General features: G+C 38.3%; 1 protein-coding gene across 1 annotated transcript in view; it reads right to left on the bottom strand.

Annotated features, from left to right (window-relative positions):
• gfra3 (GDNF family receptor alpha 3) overlaps nt 1–17,817 on the bottom strand; it is a 28,474-nt gene extending 10,657 nt beyond the window's left edge. The window contains exons 1-7 of the mRNA XM_082177049.1: nt 17,219–17,817; nt 9,001–9,285; nt 5,714–5,806; nt 5,147–5,495; nt 2,210–2,319; nt 1,688–1,822; nt 901–1,031 (exon numbers count right to left, since the gene is read on the bottom strand). Coding sequence (XP_082033175.1) covers nt 901–1,031; nt 1,688–1,822; nt 2,210–2,319; nt 5,147–5,495; nt 5,714–5,806; nt 9,001–9,285; nt 17,219–17,261 — 1,146 coding nt within the window. The 5' untranslated portion in view covers nt 17,262–17,817. The remainder of the gene's footprint in view (nt 1–900; nt 1,032–1,687; nt 1,823–2,209; nt 2,320–5,146; nt 5,496–5,713; nt 5,807–9,000; nt 9,286–17,218) is intronic.
• Between the last annotated feature and the right edge of the window lie 1,596 nt (nt 17,818–19,413).

Raw genomic sequence — 19,413 nt, forward strand, 5'->3', positions numbered from 1 at the left:
CTGACACCCTCATTCCAAAGCACAATGTAATCTGACTAAAGGGAAGAGCAAATCGATATAGATTTAATTCCTTTCCATGATTGTGTTCTTGAGAGCCTGTGGGTTGTGTGATTATTTCTGATTGAATTGAAGGTGGCAGTTCAGGCAGTTTGATTCGACCCCACAGTGATCTCTTTAGATACATGTGCCATTTGTTTACCATCTTTGTGCATGCCTGAAAACCATGACATCAAGTGAACATATCCGTGAAATTACCATTTTAAGGTATGATAAAGACCAAATAGGACATCTTAACAAGGTCATGTGCATAGTGGGTTAGAGGTCGGACCTTTAGGACCTTTAGCATCGTGACCTATTGATTTGGTTAAAGAAATAGGTTTCTTTCAAAGGGCGCTAAAGAGACAGAACAACAAAAACACAGTTGAATCAATACAGTAAATTAACAAGGAACATTTTGGGAGCATCCATTATGCACGTGGGAAGCCACACTAAATGCAGAAGGTGGGAATTCTGAACAAGCGTTTTTGTGCTTACTGTAGCGGCTGCTGGGGCGACGGCATGTGACCGTGTGTTTTCTGCAGTGACACGATCAGCCGCGCATAAACGTTTCACTTCAGTTCTCTGATCCATCAGTATGCTCAAAGCGGCAGGACTGCGGGTAAATCTGATGTATCAAAGGGCCAAAATCAAACACAAGGCCAAACTCGTGGGTCATTCGGTTGTTAAATCGAGGCTATTACCACAACAAGAATTACGAATCAGGTTTATTGTGATAAAGAACTCATCGGCGGAGCTTTATAAATGGTTCTTCTATATGTAAATTATTTTGAGTTGGCATTGGAGCTGGAGGACATTGATAGTTTTATGGTGGTTCTGTGTTAGGAAATGTTCACTACTCACTACATTGGGTTCAGGCAGGAGGTTGATGTTCAGCTCATCACGCTGGACCTGAGGCGAGGGGCGCGGTGGAGGAAGGGGCGTTCCCTCTACTGGACGAGGGGTGGAACTTCCCATGTTATCAATGGCATTACCTGTCAGGTAAAGAGATCGGGTGAGTTTAAGATGTTTTTTTGACAGTTTTACTTGCTAATAAGAATAATTATAAGTATATGAATACAGATGCTGATTCTAAAATATAAAATATTTTAAAACCCAGTGACTTTTAACATATATCTGTTTGAAGTTGTCGGTGTCCTAGTGTACTACAAAAAGTTGACAGAATATACATTTAGTCCATATCCACGTTCAAAAATGGACCAAAAATAGTAATGACTATCTCTGTGCATAAAAAAAATAAAATCTTTTACAAACTTTTGTAAAATTATAAATGTTTTTCCTGTCACTTTCGACCAGTTTAATGCATCCTTGCTGAATAAAAGTATTAACTTCTTTAAAAAAGAAAAAAAAAAAGAAAAAGATTTGTGACATTACTGGGAGTTTTTTTTGCAGGAGAAGATGATGGTAATGAAATCTCATTTGTGATTTGTGCCAAGCCGTAACTTAAACTAAAGTCAATTGGCTATTTAAAAAAAGAACCCGCACCAACTTCCTGTTTCAATAGGAAAAATGTCATCACAGAAAAAAAAAATGTGAATGTTATACCACAAATATGTCAGAGCAGTGCCATATTTACACTCATTTTCTCTGACATTAAGATGATCTGTAAATGGTATTCTGGGATACTCACGCAGGCAGGTGTTGCTGGTGAACATGTGCAGGATACGCAGGCAGTCCTGCCACTGGTTCCCGCTGCCTTCGCAATTACACCACTGCGACACCTCTGTGCTGCTGTTACTCACGTAGTTTGGTGTCATGATGGTACCTGTGGAGGGAGGGAGAGAGAAAGAGGGGATGAGAGCCAGCCAGAGGAAAAGATCCCATGCCAATTAGCCCGAAGCCCATCTGGGAGAATCTCCAAGCAGTGTAGTCTATCCACCCCCCCTCCACTTTAATTATGTTGCTTTAGGTTGTCCTGCTAATTCAACATAAGTGAAACCCACGACATGAAGTTGAACCCAAACTCCACTGACCATTCGTTCCCGTTACCAATTCAGTGAGTGAACTCACTCCACGAGGACGTAGAAGTGCTCGTCATTAAAAATGTAATATTATTTAAGTACAGACTGCGCTGTGGCGTATCGATTTGTGCGTTTTGTACTCTTCATTAAGCGTCCATTTTTTTTCAAGGTCGTCCAAGGTGGTTTCTCACCGATGAGCCCAGCGTAGGCCTTGAGGCACACGGCTCCACTTTCCCGGAGACAGCCGGAGGGAGAGACAGAAGACGGCTGACAGTTCTGCTGGAAATCAGCCAGTCTTGACCTGATGGACCAGACAAATTTGAATACAGACACAGAATGATTCAACTAAAATGTATTTCAAATTCTGACAGAGGAAATATATACACAGAATGCATGATCAGATGCTCAAATCAGATTTTTTTTTTTATATATACAGTGTTGTTTGTGAATATTAATTAGGTCATGTAATGTTCACCCTATAGTTGTAACTGGTTTACTGACAAACAAGTTATGTGGGTGAAAGCTATATTCATTATTTACCAAATGCATGCTTGGTCATTGAACTACTAATGCTTCTGCTCGGTCTTGAGCCGTCGTTTTACTTTAAAAAATATATTTTTACGCTGCCTCCCTCTGAAATGTTGGTGTTACTGTGGAACAGTGTTACTAGAACAGTGTTTGTTTATTGTTATTTATATATTATTATAGTATTTATTACTATTTTGAAATAATTTAATTTCAGTGTAGGCTTTAGTCACTTTGTTTTGTTAATTTGTCATTTTATTAGTTGATGTTTTTTTTATTTATGTTTTTTTTTAGCTTTATTATTATTTAATTTTTTTCAGTTTTAGTCATTTTAAGTACTAGAAATTAAACATTTTATTTCAGTTTGTGGCCAAAGTATAATTTCACATTTTTCAGTTACGTTTATTAAGTATACACTTTTCATGTAATATTCATGTAAAATGTAATATTTCATGTAAAAAACTGGCTCATTCATACCTTATTTAATTGATTAATGAAAAACAATTTTGAATAGTATTTTTAGTTAACAATAACAGCACTGCTTTAGAAATAAATTGGGATTCAGTAATTTAATGAGTGATTCGATTTTTTTTTTTTTTTTCGTAATATTTTTTAAAGGACTGCCTCCTTTGAGAAAACGAACCACGCTAACTAAAATGTGTCCATGTTGACGGTTTGCATTTTCCAAACATTTCTCATTTTTAACCTTGTTTAAATGCACAGTATACGTGTCTAAACATATAGTATCCGACCTGTTGTCCTTTCTTCCATCCAGCTCAGCATGTTCTGTGCTATTAATGATGCTTAGATAAGCATAACTGCCAGAGACATCTGTTTCTAAAAGAAGATAAAAGGGAGGTCTTGTACTTCAAGAAGAAAGGTGGAAATTATCATGCTGTGCTGTTATCAAAGCTGAGGTTTGTCTAGTTTGAATGAGGGTTAGAACATCTGATGACAGTGTGGTATGTCAGAATCGGTTACACAAATTGGTTCTTTCAAGGAGGTTTGTTCAAAGAACTGATTCAGCAGATTTTTACATCATCATTTGGTCTCTGACATTCTGTCGTGGCATGTCACATGCTTTAAAACATTCAAAGAAAGCGGAAAAGGTTTTCATTTGCATTTTTCAGGTACAGAAGACAACATTGTCAAAACGATCCCCGACCACACAAATTTGCGAAAACGACTAAAAACACTGTATTCTGCTGCCAGGCCAGTAGTTGGCGATGTCACTTTGTAAAGAAACACTACGTGCCTGTAGAATGAACACGTAATACGCATGCGTATGACGTCAATGTTTTCACAAATTCACGTTTTTGTAGTTTTCATGGAGATGATAACAGTATCGTTTTTTTAATAAACTTTCACTTTCACAACTTGCCCTGAGGATGGTCGTTTGACCGAAAGCTTGGCTATTAAATTTGCTGAAAGGATTCAAGTGTGCAGACAGTTTTATTTATTTTTTGAGATCTTCAGTTTTGTTTGTCTGGCACCTTGTTGTTCGTGAGTGCGGTGTTACTCCTTCAAAATAAACTTTCACTTTGAAACCCATTTTCATAAGTTTGCATTTTCAGGCCCCTTAAACAACGTTGTCGTGTAAATGAACGTCCAAAATGCATTAATAGTTTCCGTTTTTAGTTGAAAATTTGCTCAAATCGCACGTTTTTGAAAACGATACAGTTATCGTCTCCAACTACAAAAACGTGAATTTGTGAAAACGGTGACGTCATGCACACGCGTATAACGGCACGTAGTGTTTCTTTACAAAGTGACATCGCCAACTACTGGCCTGGCAGCAGAATGCAACGTTTTTAATTGTTTTCGTGGATCCGTGTGAACGGAGATCATTTTGACAGCGCTGTCGATTGTATGCGAAAAAATTCAATGTAAAAACTTTTCCATTTTTAGAACATTGACTAAAGTATCGTAAAAGTATCCTTAGAAGCTAAATATAATTAGCATTTTCAAATAAATAATTTAAAAAAAAACAGTCAAATTAATTTACATATCTTGGCTGATTTTTTGTGTGTGCATTTTTCAATAAAATGCTGTTTATTAAAATCAACTATGTGTGTTTGAAAATACTTGAAAATAGCTTTTATCATATGTTTTAATAGATTTCTTATTATTATTATCAATGTTAAAAAAGCATTTGTGCTGCTTAATATTTTGCTGAAAACTGTTATATAAACTGTACATTTTCTTTCAGGATTCTTTGATGAATAGAAAGTTCAAAAGCATTTATTTCAACTAGAAATGTTTTTTAAATGTCTTTACTGTCACTTTTGATCTATTAAAGCATCCTTGATAAATAAGAATTAATTTCTTTCGAAAAAAATCGCACTGACCTTTAAACATCTGAAAAGTGCAGGGCATTTTCTCAGAAGAGGCAGTAAACATATATTTCAGATATGTTTTATTTGTAACATTTCTGGTATTACATATTTCTGACATATCAGAAATAAGATTTGGTTTGGTTCAATGGGTTGTTGACTTATTTCTGTTTCTGTGAATGAATAATTCATCCAATTAAACGGATTCATTGAAAAGATCCAAATGTGATATTTATACTGTGCACAACTGCTAACAGACGCGTATCTCACCTGCACAGGTTGTCTTTGAGGCAGTAGCTCTCCAGATGAAGGCAGTTGGGCTGTCCTTCTCGCTCCTCATAGGAACAGGAGGGCACGATGGTTTTTCTCCTTCTCTCCCCGCATAGAGTATCCGAACAGGGGCAAAATAAGACACCAAAGCTGTACTCCTCGGGAACACGCTCCAGGAACCTCCGCAGGGCCCGGTGGCATTTGTGCCGGTTACAGTGGTTGGTGCCAGGTATGATCTTAGTGCAAGCTAACGCGTACTCAGAGCGCAGGGAACCACACTTCTCGTACAACCCGCAGTCCTGAGCTGCTTTCAGACACTGGTTCTGATCCGTCAGAGGAAGGGACGACACTGAGAAAGAGGAAAAGAGACTTTCAATTAAGTGTCCAAATACTTTTTGGGGTCTGTATAAAGCCTTTTATATTGCATACACAAATCCAACAGCAAGACAACAAGGAAAACACTATTAAACACAAACATACAGCGATACACTCGGTCCATCATCACAGTGCGTTCAGCTGTGGAGGAAAACATTTTATTTGGTCGTGTCACTGATGTGTCTGCAGTACCTGAAACTATTGAGGCTAGTTTTGATGTTTCAGTATTTCTCACAAGTTCCAGTTCAATGTCTTCATATGGGGATGTCTCAATGTCATCATAACCTGCAATGCATACACACACACACAACTAGAAGACATCAGATTGTTTGAGGCTAATTAAGCACACCTTATCATTAGACTTAATTAACAGCAACGCATATAATCAAAATATAGAGATGATATAATATTTCCTTGATTATGATTCACTTAGTTCTCAAGGATTTCAATAAAAGAGGCCAGTGTTTGTGATATATGAATGTGTTGAACTGACAGCCCACAGATTTAGGGGTCTGGATCGAGACACAAGATAAAATAGCGATGAGTCTATTTGTATCACACAACCCTGGGGACGCCGCATGCCAAGATGAGTGAGTATGAACACACACACACACACACACACACACACACACACACACACACACACACACACACACACACACACACACACACACACACACACACACAGGCCTTTACTGTATATTTGATCTTGTGGGGACTTTCTGTTCATATCTATTGTTTATAAAATAATATATAAGGATGAAAAGAATAGAAGTTTTAAACTTTGGCATGTTTTGGCATCTATTTGTGCCACATAAATCATTCTCTTACATTGATTGCACTTCATTATTTTATGAATTCATAATTTTTTTTTTACAATTTTTATTTTAAAATTAAACTTTTAAGTACAGTTTTGCTTTTATTTATTTTGATTGTATTTTTATTTCAATTATTTTTCATATTTCATAAATTTTTCTTTCCTTTTTTATTTATTTTCATTTTTAATTATTTATTTTTATTTTTATTTTTAATTATTTTTTTCTTTCTTTCTTTATTTAAAGTCCCCCCTGTGGTGAAAATCAAGCTGTTAATGTTGTTTATATGTCAATGTGGAGTTTTTAATATGCTTTAAGTCAAACCATGTGCAAATTCATAAGTCAACACCATTGCTGAGTATTTCTACCATTGCTGAGACTTTAAATGTACTTATTTTTAAATGGTTTTAAACTTAGTTTTATGTGTCTATGTAAAGCTCTTGCATGAATTACCGCTGTGTATGAAATGCACTACATTATATAAATAAACCTAAAATCTATCAGAGACTTAAGAAAACCACCTAGCAACGCCCTAGTAACCACCCAGAACACCTTAGTAACCTCCTGAATACCCTAGCAACAACTTAAAATGCCTTAGTGATAAATTAGCAAATACTGGAACATTTGTCAGCAAGCACCACAAATATTTTCTTCCATAAAGTCTTTTTATAATTACTTAACACTTAGCCTAACCCCAAAAAAACACATTTAGACATTTAACAAGCCTTTTATTTTTGTGTTGACATCCCCAGAAGGAGAGTTTTGTCATGTTGTGATATTCATTTGGGGACATTTTCTGAAATTTTGGTTATCAAAACCTGCCCACACACACACACACACACACACTCAGACTCTTCAAACAAATGCAAACTGGCAGAATCCCTTGTCATCTTGTTCGCGCTGACACACACTCCACATTTCAATCTATGGAGGCGCTACATCAAGTGTGCTACATTCACAATTACATGCCTTGCGTATTCTGCCGCAGACGGTTTTCATTTGCAGGAGAACACTTGACATTTCCACTTGATGTGTTTTAAAAGCACTTATTTCTGAGATTGCCGATCAGCCCGGGCCCTTCTGGCCCCTGCGGCCCCTGCGCTACACTCAGACGCATGACGAGTCCGCTGCCGGAGAAGCCTGGGATTAGTCAGCATTTACAACAACTCTTGATGAGTCGCTGTGGGAACCCATCTTCCTGTTTCAGAAGATTTAATATTAATAAGCCATATTGGGTGGGAATATGGACGCAGAATCAATTAATTTTGCAGCCGTGCCTTGACGATCCCCCGGACGTCATTCACCAGCATGCCGTAATCTCTTTTGCTCATGAGCAAACACATGAGACGGAACCAGACACCCTCGACGGAATGAAGCAAATTCCGGTTCCTGCATATACGCGTCTGTCCCGGCGAGCGTAATGAACAGATGAGTTAACAGCGAAATTAATCACGATACCACTGTCAGTGAGCCAGTCGTTTGTTTAGTGTCTGACTGGGTTTTATGCCTCCTTGCCATTTCATATACATTACTGTGCAGTCATTAAATGCTATTACTGCCTAAATCTAAATCCTCTGGTAGCTCACTCAACACTCTCATTAAAGCATTTTGGCATGTCCTGAAAGAACATAACAAACGGCATTCGGTGAGATCTATGAGTTCACTGTTTATGACCGGCAGAACAAAGGCAGTCATTTTGAAATTGATTAACTGAATTCTTTATGCATGATATTTTTCTGGAGCTACCTACTCCCTCTTATACTTAATTATTCGCTTTCTTTAAACCTGCTCCTTTCATCATGACATTCACTGGTCTGGGAATTGCAGGACATGAGCTGTTCAGTCAGACAATATTCTTGGGAGTCTTAAAAAAAACAACATGAAACTGCATTTGCAATGCATTAAACTTCATATGAGTGAAACGCAATAATCAGTATATGCTTCTATATATTTACACTACCATTCAAAATTGTGGGGTTTGTAAGATTTTAAATGTTTTTGAAAGTCTCTTATGCTTACCAAGGCTGCATTTATTTGATTAAAAATACAGCAAAATAGTAATATTGTGAAATATAATTACAAAATACAACTATACATTTTTGGACTGTTTTCTTTTTGACTATAATTTAATATGTAATTTATTCCTGTGATCAAATCAGTGTCACATGATCCTTCAGAAATCATTCTAATATGCTGATTGGATGCTCAAGAAACATGAATTATTATTGTCAGTGTTGGAAACAGTTACGATGCTTAATATTTTTGTCGAAACCGTGGTGCATTTTTTTTCTTTGGTAAATAGAACAAGTAAAAAATAATTATAAACAAAATATATATATATATACTTCTAGAAAATATTAACTCAAAATAATTATTGATCAATAATTAAATGGTAAATGGACTGCTATATAAAATGCAGTCCATTTACCATTTAATTATTGATCATTCAAATTGATTTTATAGCCGTTTTCAGAGGAAATATTAGTATAAAATTTGTTTTGTTTTTTTAAGACCCCCAGAACCTCCTTTGCTGCCCCCTGGGGTCCTTGGAAGAAAACATTTTTAAATTAACCAGGATTTTTAATGAGAAAAAATAAAGGGCAAATCCAAGTGTTTGACAACAGTCACCATACGAAAGGTAAACACTCTCTCTGACACCCTTACCCTGTGGAAAACGGACGGTCCAGTAAATGTTCAGGCACTGTTGTTCTACGCGAGCCCCTCGCTGACACTTGCATTCTTGCAGAGACTGATAGTTCATGACGTTGTTCTGGGCATCGACGCAGGCCTGCCGTGCCTCCAGACCCAGGGGAGCCACAGCCTCCTCGTCCACACAGTACTCCAGGTGCCGGAACGGTCGCTTACACTCCGGGTCTGATAGACATTCCAGTACAGCCTCTAAGCAGTCCACAGTCCCGGGGAACACCGGCACCACAGAGGGAACAGACCCTGGAGGATAGTGGGAAAAGTTAGTGGCTTTACCAATGAGCTAATTGATTTTTGCAGACAACATTTGGCAACAGTTGTGAGCAGGCCCAGATGTAATGGCACATTTTTTTGTGTTTTCATACAGGCTTTTTCACATTTTGTACATGAAGTTTCAGAAAATCCGCAGTGGAATGTATTTAAACATCATAAAAAGTCTTACAAACAACTGAGATGCAACATTCCGAACTGCGTAGAGATACAGTTTCTGAATTTGAATTGAATTTGAGCAAACAGGATGTGGAATTGCAGTCTGAATTTGAATGTGAGGAAGTAGAATTAAAATGAATTGAAATTCAAAGAGGTTTAACTGTAACTTTTAACTAGAAAAGTAGTTTGCCAAGTCGAACTTTGAATGTTGGCTGATTGAAATGGAACCACTACATTCCTATTGGTTAATAAAAACAGTCATATTGGCCAAAATATTTAATAAACGAATATGCAAAGGGAAAGGGAATATGTAGGACTTTGTGAATGAGTGGCGTTCCAATTCTGTGGAATTCTGATTCTGTGTGTGTCTGGATATTACACATTATAGTTTCTGGATTTTCTCTGTAATACATCACAGTTATAATATCTGCATTCTAGACGCACAGAAAACATTCTGACAGTCAGTGAGCATGTAAAAATGGAGATCAAAGTCCCTTAACTTGCACCCAAGGGCTGAATTAATAATGTGTAAAATAATTTAAAAGAGACCTCTTCTCTGAAAGGGAATTTGCCGGCTCGCAATTGCAGTAAGACAGATAACTTAAACGAGCAGAAAATCTTCATTCACCGACTTCATACATCAAGAGTTTCAACCGGAGTCCTTGACAACAGACACTTTGTGCTTTGTGTCCGTTCTCAAGCTCAATCCTGACAGACGTCCTCGCCATCAGCCGGGGTCTCGGGCTGACCTGAGGGGGAACTGTGACAGGGCTGTGTAATTTCATGGCTACGTTTGCTGTTTTTCATTAAGTAGCAACAGAAAAAGTCTTGCACTCCTGTAGAAGCATGAGACATATGTTTCTGTTCCTTGTATTTCTCGCCCCTGACCCCCATCCCCCTTTGTGTCTGTTTTCCTTCGCAGCGGCAGGGACTGTAATTGCACTAGGCCTCATTTTAAAGCGTGTGGTGATTGAGAACCCACGGCTGTGGCCGGCAGACTAAACGTTGGTCATGGTTTAGGACTGCACTACCACAAAATAGCATCTCCTTCCACAGCTCATGGAGCGATGATCCATGCATGAAAGACCATCTACTGCGGCGGCCCAAGTTAAACAGACAAGTAAACACACTTTGATCTTTCACATATATGGTATACAGTTGAATATTGAGATGTTATATGCAAGTTTGAATGTAAAGACAGGTGCTTGTTCTGCCACTGTTTCTTTTTTTTTCTTCTTATGGCCGGTACACATTGTACAATTTTGGGCTGTCCCAGACGAAAGAGGACCAATCGTGTCGATTTCTGTGGTCGTGGCTCCTAAACGTTGGTCCTACGTTGTACAGTGAGAGAGTTTCAAAGACAGTTTCTTGCGACCAAAGATAGCCTTTGATCATTTTCTGACAGTCTCATAAATTTAGCATGATCATCTACGCTGCTACGATCTACGTCTAGTGACTAGCCAATAAAAAGGCAGCATGAAATAGCGTATTGATCAACACGACATGGCGCTAAAACTTAAAACTACTCACCTCAAGCTCCCATGCCAAGTTGGCCTCTTTTCCCTAGCTATGACCCTGTCCATATTCTCCTCTTTCGCTTCCTCCTCTTGTTTTCAGGTCACATAAAAACCACACTTGCCAAAGTGCGATTCATCTTGCTCTATTTGTTTACCACTAGAGCATGCTGATGATGTTTTATTCTTGTATACTAACTTGCGTCGTAGATTACGATTCAATAGGTGTCATCATCGTACAGTCTACATACATGTCGTACCCAAGTTATTAGATCCACGTCGTACAGTGTTGTTTGTAATTATCTTATATAATTGCTGAAATCACACAGTCCATAGCAGGCATTAAAGATGAAGTGTGTCATTGCTGCACCTCTAGTGGCACAAAGCAGAAATGTTTTCAAACAGGTTTTCCATCTGCCCTTGGATAGCCACGCCCTAAACTCACACTATTGGGTGAGTCAATGCTGCTATGTTGTGTTACAGTTTTCAGTCAACCACTGAATGTCTTTACACTGCCTATTAAGATTGGATTTGAGAAAGTATTTTAACATCATGAAAATGAAAATGTACAAATTCTCAGTGACTAAAAAAAGGCCCACTGAAGTGCCTTGAAACGCACAGCGTTATTCAATGTGTTGACGTAATCTGAGACAGGAAGACAGGGTGGGACATAGAGCAGCTCCTCCCCTTTTTTTAAAATAGCCAATAGCATTTTGTTTATATCACAGCTCAGCCAGAGCTGTTGAGCTTGGTAAAGCCGCATTTGACAGCTTAGGACAGCCTAGGACAGTCTAAATAGATTCCCCCTTTAGATTTAATATTAAACTGTTACTAAAGCAAAACAGTGAACGTAATCATGCTTAGGATGTGTAGTTTGAAAAATAGAATTCTGTGTAGAATTCAAATGGGTCCGATACGTTTTATGGTCTGCGCCGACTTGCGCTTATGATCCGCTCTGTGCTATCGTGTCTCTGGACCTGAGCAGACAGTGCGCACTGCGGACGGCAGTTCGCGTGACGTGAAACCAGACTTCATTCGCCCCAATTGAAGCATAATACACTGTCTGAATCATTCCATATCCCCTATATAGTGCAATATGTGCCATTCACCATGTAGAAAAGAGTAATTGTATGAACAAGTGACCGATTTTAGCCGCAGCTTCAGCCTCTATATTATAATGCAGAGGGCGGGACGTAATGTGATGTCATCAAAATCATTGATCCATATTTGCGGAAGTAAGAGACTTTTAAAAAGAGAGTTTTAAAAACGTATATCTTCTAAATGCTAAATTTTTGTGTCATTGTTTTGGAGCACACTAGCTTATAGATAACCATAAGGTTTATCAAAAAAAGTTCCAAAAAATGTATTTTGATTTCATGGGGACTTTATTAATTTTTGTGGTTAATTTTAGATGTAATAATATTAAATAATTTATTTATGTTTGAATTAATAAATAATCCACTTTTAATATACTGAATATATATTTTTTATTATAATTTTTTTTTTATAAAATGAATCATAATAGAGAATTTCTGTACCATTTCTGTACCATCAAAATATTTAATGTGTGTCCGCAGACAGCACAGCACCAGCTGCTACTACAGATAGACGGAACTACAATGAAATAGAATAGAATGTAAAAGTTTAAGACATGCTCATGGCATTAGATGCTGAAAAACAGCGAGACACAATGCAACAGCATATGCAAACAATTAAAAAATCTAAAAAGCATCCTTGGTGAAATGCCCCAAAGTCTGCTAAATGTATTGTTGTTGACTGTAGACCAGTGAGAGACATATCATGATCAATGATATGAAAATATAGCAAACAATATATTGATTTTCTGTCTATTCCATTTTTACTTGTGTGTCTTTAAATTATCTCCATTTGGGGGCTGTTCTCAGCTAAATTCATAATGCAATTAATTAAATTAATGCAAACAATCGTATAATTACTTTGATTTAAAGTTGTATTGTATAATTCTAAATTGTATTGAAGGAATTAAAAATCAATACATAAAAATATCTGAAATATCACATTTTTGTGTCTTTTCCTTTTTAGAGAACAATGAGCGATTCAGAGAACGAAGAGTGCACAGAGGAGTCGAAAAGTGAGTGATGAGCAAGAAAGAAACAGAAAGAAAGTAAGTAAACAGAGTGACAGACAGCAGACGCCTCACACAATAGGAAACCATCTCAGTATGGAGGCTGATGGCAATCAAACACATGCTGGCCGGGTATTACGAGATATGTGTGTGTGTGTGCAACGCGCACTAAAATCACATTTAACAAGTGACAGTGATGCACACACACACCTTGAGGCTTTAAGTCTCCTGCACACACTGAGAGGGAACGACAGACGCAGTTTCTGCAGTGAAGCTCAGCTGTACAGGGGAGTAAAAGAAATAAAGAGGTGAGTGAAATAGAGAAAGACAGTGTGAGCGCATACTGTAAATCTATCCTTGTGTGACCGTATTTATGGTCGGTGACAGCAAACCGGCTCCAGCTGTCGATACACGCAAGTCTAACGTGATTAACTAATCAATGCGTACAGTGGTCTGAACCTCTGTGGTAAACCCAGCACCACTATATCAAGATACATATCAAGAAAACGTCTGTTCTGTCGATCCACACAAATCTGAAGAATCCATCAGCTAAATTACTGCATGCCACATCTCAGGGCCCAAACCAACAATTTAGACAAATTACTCAACAAAAACATACACAAACAAAACCCTGGTATCCATTTAAAACAGTGAATGAGTGCGCTTCAGCACTCACATCTCAAGAATGACATGAAAAGGAATAAAAAGAAGCCATTAATGCTATATTTAAGTATTTTTCTGACAGTAAATACACTCGTATTTGCTATATAGACTTCCAGCAAGCTCTGTTATTTGCTGCATTGAGGGTTTTTGTCAAATGTGGGTCAGAGCTCCGTATCTATTCACTATTGGTGACACGTCACATCAAAGCATGACGGTGGTATTTAAAGAACCGGGTCGGATGGGCCCGTCTGATTGACACTGAGGAGAAACGGAAGACAATCCGAGAGCCCCGGGAGGAAGGAGTTCACAGCAGGGACGTGATGCTGAGACGGTCCTCGATGCTAAATCACAGCGCTCAGCTCCTTTAATGAAAATTGGCTACAACATCATCATAAAAGCCGTGTGCGAGTGGAGCTCACGCACACACGCGCTCACACACGCTCACTCTGATTCTGTCGCTTGGCTTGAATCTTACAGTCGAGGCGAGAGAGTCCAACACCATCTGCCGTCACTGTGTTTGCCTTTCCAAATCCTGGTTATCAACAAAACACACACGCGACCCTGAAAAGACCCTAAAAGTCCCCTCATATGTGAAGAAAACATGCCCGGAGGGAAGATTACCTTTTTGTTAACCGGCCCTGTGCGGTTTATTTAAGCAGTGTTCTATACGATTCCCCTTTGATTTGCTAAAAATGGCCGTGTAATTAGACTGTCCCTGGGTATGTCCTTGGTTGGGATGCATCTGAGTGCATTATGGCATATTTTTCTCAATGCAATTAGTATATGCGCTGACAAAGCCCTGTTCACTTGTGTGTGTTAAGCATCCCAAAACATTTCTTAACTTGTGCAGCTTTTGCTTTTCACAACAACACCAAAAAACCTAATTTGGGTAAAAGCAAGTATATGAGACGAAAGCATTATGCCAGGCATGTTTTTCCCAGACCTGTCAGCAGCTGTCGCTGGCAAATGAGTCGAAGCTGCCAAAGTCCAGAGTTGCGCACGCGTACCTTTTCCCAAACACACCTGGGCACACGGCTGGCACGCATTGGCACATGCGCGTATCTGCCGAAAGGCCTTCAGTGCACCCTTTTCAATGTGATGTCTCCGCAGTTATTATCATTGTAAAGCTTTTTATATTTTCATTTTCAAAAAAAGGTACATTTATAAGACTGTGTTTTATTACCTTGGCATTAAATTCTAATAAAAACGGATGGAGGAGTGATATCCAATTTGACATTTTACTCAAAAGTTCAAAAAGGGGGGCTTTCACATTGATGCCCTAGAATAACCATTTTTGGTTCCCCAAAGAACCTTTTACTGAGCGGTTCTTAAAAGAACCATTTAAAAATCTAAAGAATCTTTTTGCACTTTATAGAACCTTTTGTGGAATGGAAAGGTTCCAATGATGTCAAAGGTTCTTCATGGAACTTTAGAGTGCTCTGACCACCATAATCAAGCTCTGGAGATTTATTGGAGCTAAAGAACTCAAAAAATGCTGTATTTTCAATTCACCAATTTAGAAATTCACCCAATAATGACGACTTCTGCTTTTGAGAACTACGAGTCCATCTGAGATTTTGTATGTTTGCACACATTTTTCCACCTCAGGTCGCCTCTTAAAAACATATTCAAGCAGCCAAGTCTTTATGCAAATACACTGTGGAAATGAAGTCTTTTTGCCACTTGATCTCCATCAGGGGGTCCCTATGCGTTTCATGCGGTTGATATACGACCCGACCCCCAGGGATACACACAGCACGAGCGAGCACATCAAATCTGCAATCATTAACACAGCTAATAAATAAACCTGTCGATCAGCGCGCGCATTACAGCGTGTTCTCATGGCACCAGGGTGCGACAAACACCACTCATGATGATGAATGCCACTTGGGCTACAAAGCACTTGCACTAGACAATTGCAATATTGCGCCGTGTCGTCCCAGGTGGGGAAAGAAAGTCAGATCCCTCAAATGCTGGTTGCTGTGCTACGGGAACTCCATGGAGCTGCCCTTTACCAGCCTAATCTGTCTCTGTTTGTATGTGTGTGTGTGTTCTTGCCATCACATAATTAGGATAATATTGACTGTGACAGATGTCTCAGATTTGTTGACAGAATTATATTTTTAGTCCTGATCTGTACAGATTATTGAGCTCCTGAAATGTTTGAGATATTCAAACTATTATGCCGGTGTGATTGAAAGGTGTAAGAAACTAAACACAAGGCTGCTAAAATACATCTAATTGAAATAAAAACCTGTTTGGCTATTAAACGCTCTATTTCTGATTGAAATATAACTCTAAAACAAAGAAGAAAAAAAGCATGATATTCTATGATAAATTGTTAAAGTATTACCAAAATGCCTGCTACATTATAATAAGAGTGTTTCTTGAACGCCATTTCATATTGATAATGATATGATATTAAAAGTTAAATGATATTAAAAGTTAAACTCTTTTAAGCTCTTTATGTTGGTTTTACAACATAAAGGGTTCTGCTATTGTTACAAGCCACATCTAGAGATCTGTTTATATTTGGGATATTCTTACTTAAGAGTGTACAGTGTTTGTTAAACACAATAAGCAAGTACACAAATATGTGTAGGGAGTGACAGACACATCTGTTCTGCTCAGCGTACAGCACTCTAGAAAATCAAGCCCTTTCTATTGTTTCAGCACAAGCACATGGCACAGCGGTCACCCTAAAACACACCTGTGCAATCAGTTCCATGCAATTGTAATTTAATCACTGCTGTTCTGGCTTTTACAAATGTTCTTGATGCAAAACTATGTTGCATGAACAATATAATGCATGCACAATGTGAATCTCTGTCCAATATACATGCAATGATCCACAGCATAGTGTGTCCAGCTGGTAGAATTTATTGTGTAAGATGCACTTTTGTCTATGATATCTATAATGCGTATTCTTCTAATTTGGTCTATTGTTCTGTATCTTTTTTTTATTTTTATATATAAGAATTGTAGTATGCTTTGTACAGTCTGTGTCTGGCTGTCAATGAGCCCCAATTTCCCCACACGCAGGATCAATAAAGTACACATCTATCCATCCATCTAGCTTTTTTTTTCTTAGAAAATTTACAATACCAAGGTTGTATTATAGTAACAGTCCCATTTAGTCTGCCTTCTTAAAATAAAGAGCCATTCATAAAAAAACCTCTATGTATGTATTGATGAACGTCTATCTATGTATCTATTTGTCTATCTATCTATCTATATATCTATCACTTTACGTTATATGTAAATATAATTTATCACAGTTATTCTAACAAAGTGTATTTGCAGGCAGCTCTACAAAATAATGGCATGCACGTTGTTCATTAACTCTGTACTTAGGCTACTTATGTAAATATGTAATGCAAATACTTTATGTAAATATACTGCATAAACGTGGTCATATAAGTGTGACCCTGAAATAAGTCATGGAGGCTGTTTCTAAGAGTCTTACCCTTAATGAAGAACAGATTTAGAAGTATTCCCAGAAGGATCATGTCGCCTGCTGCTGGACGGTGATGCTGCTGGGGAATCTCGGGGAAGCGCGTCTGGAACCCCCGGATCGGTCCGACTCAGTCCGACCCACTACATCCATACAAAAGGACCACCGTCCGACTGATAGAAATCTCCAAAACGACGTGTCCGAAAATCAATTCCAACTACAAACTTGTGCGATATCACAGGCTTTCTAATGCGTAAAAGGAAGTCCGAAGAGCAGACCAATGATTTCATACAACAAACGAGGCAAAAATTACAAACTGTCAAATGCACTAGCAGTAGATGTCCGTTTTACTCACGATCGGAGTCTTTCTAAAATAATCCCCGATTTAAGCGAGTACCACCATGATAGACGCGTAACCAAAGGCGCGCGTCAGATGAGCCAGTGTGAGCGTTAGTGCGCATCAGTTTATTATATGTGAGCGCGACCCCAGATGCTTGATTCCTGCTGTCCCACAGCACAATGTGCTCAATCCAGTCCTCAAACTCAGCGGCGAATTTTACATGCATCTGCCTCGCAGTGATTGGCTCGGGCATTCTCAGGCGCATCCATGCAAAATCCCTGACCAGCCTTCTGGAGAGCTGGGTCGGTGCTCCTATAGGCTACAGAAAATCAGCCTGCGCTGCAAGCATTTAAGTTTGCAAGTGATTCTTTCAGCAATAGTGAAATGTTGCGGCGATTAAAAAAGTAAAGTAGACTGGTCAGTCAAACTGTGCACTCTTAAAAATAAAGCTTTTAAAACGATCCTTTTAAGACCCAATTACTGAATGGTTCTTAGATTTCATAGATTTATCAAAGGATCAAGAACCATTTTTGGCTGTATGGTTCCTTTGAGATTAAGAAAGTTTATTATATTAGCATATTTGCGAAAATTCTGTGTAAACCACTGTTTTGGGTGTAAGAGGATATTTTATAAAAATGTTTGTGATAACCTAATGTATTTGGATTAATTTAATTATGTTAAAAAATATGTGTGACTTGAATAAACCCAGTCAATTGGGATTTTGGGGATTTTAAAGATCACTCACAAAACAATATTTAACGGTGAAGCAATACAGAAATATGGGAACAGGCGAGACTTCATCGGGAGAGTTCACAGGGTGTTCTGTTTCAGTTTGTTTACAAAACTCCATATTGAAAAATCCCATAAGGGTGTTGAACTGTCCAGACCGTGGATACTATGAACACAACACTGAACTTTAGATTTTGAAGTTTAGTTGGCAGGACAACACAGAGATGCCAAGGCTGTACATTTGTTCCAATTTCAGGAATTGCGAATTAAACTTTAATGAGAATTTGATTTGTCCAAGTGGTCTGACTCCAACAACTGGAGCTATAATCAGGAGGCTTATGTAGATACACATTCGGCTGATTACCGCAGTGCAACAGCCTGCATGGTCATCTGTGTGTGTGTGTGTGTGTGTGTGTGTGTGTGTCTGAGTCTTGCTGGGCAGACAATCATGACCATTTAACTAATCAGAGTAAATGCCATACAGAGCCACTGCCCTGATGATGTCACAGTTCTTGAGTCGTCACTTTGAGTGCTTCCATCTGGTTGGACTTTTAGGGGCCGGAGAGCCACACTTCACTTATTCTTTTGTCCTCTGCATTTTCAAGCAATCTGGCCACTCTTTCTGTCCTCTTTTCAAATGTAAGATGCCGTTTTATCAACCCTTTTCAAAGATGTGAGTGGTGCTTGACTGATGTGCAAAACTCACCACCACAGTGTTACAGTGTTGGCGAAGCTACTTGATAGCCTTTAATGTAGGCTATAGCTACCTGGAGTTTTAAATGAACAATTACAATTAGGACTACAGCATCAAATTTTATAAGTAGACCTAAATGTATAATAAATAGCCTAGGCTACTATAAAAACACTCTTTTTATTTAAATTTTATAACTGAGTTGAAAATATAGGCCTACACTGCAGGGAATCGAATTAGTTATTTCATTTAGGCCTACATGAACCGTCCGTTCATTAGAAGGATTCAGACTTTCCATAAACAAATGAGAGAGGACCAATTAGGACGAACCGATTCACTGGAATGAATCAGACTTTCCAACGTAAATTATGAGATAGGACAAACCGATTCATTAGAATGAATCTACATGTGAAAGAGGAGCATTTAGAACGAACCGATTCATTAGAA

Source organism: Leuciscus leuciscus (assembly GCF_965113295.1).
Source record: "Leuciscus leuciscus genome assembly, chromosome: 8".
Classification (NCBI taxonomy): domain Eukaryota; kingdom Metazoa; phylum Chordata; class Actinopteri; order Cypriniformes; family Leuciscidae; genus Leuciscus; species Leuciscus leuciscus.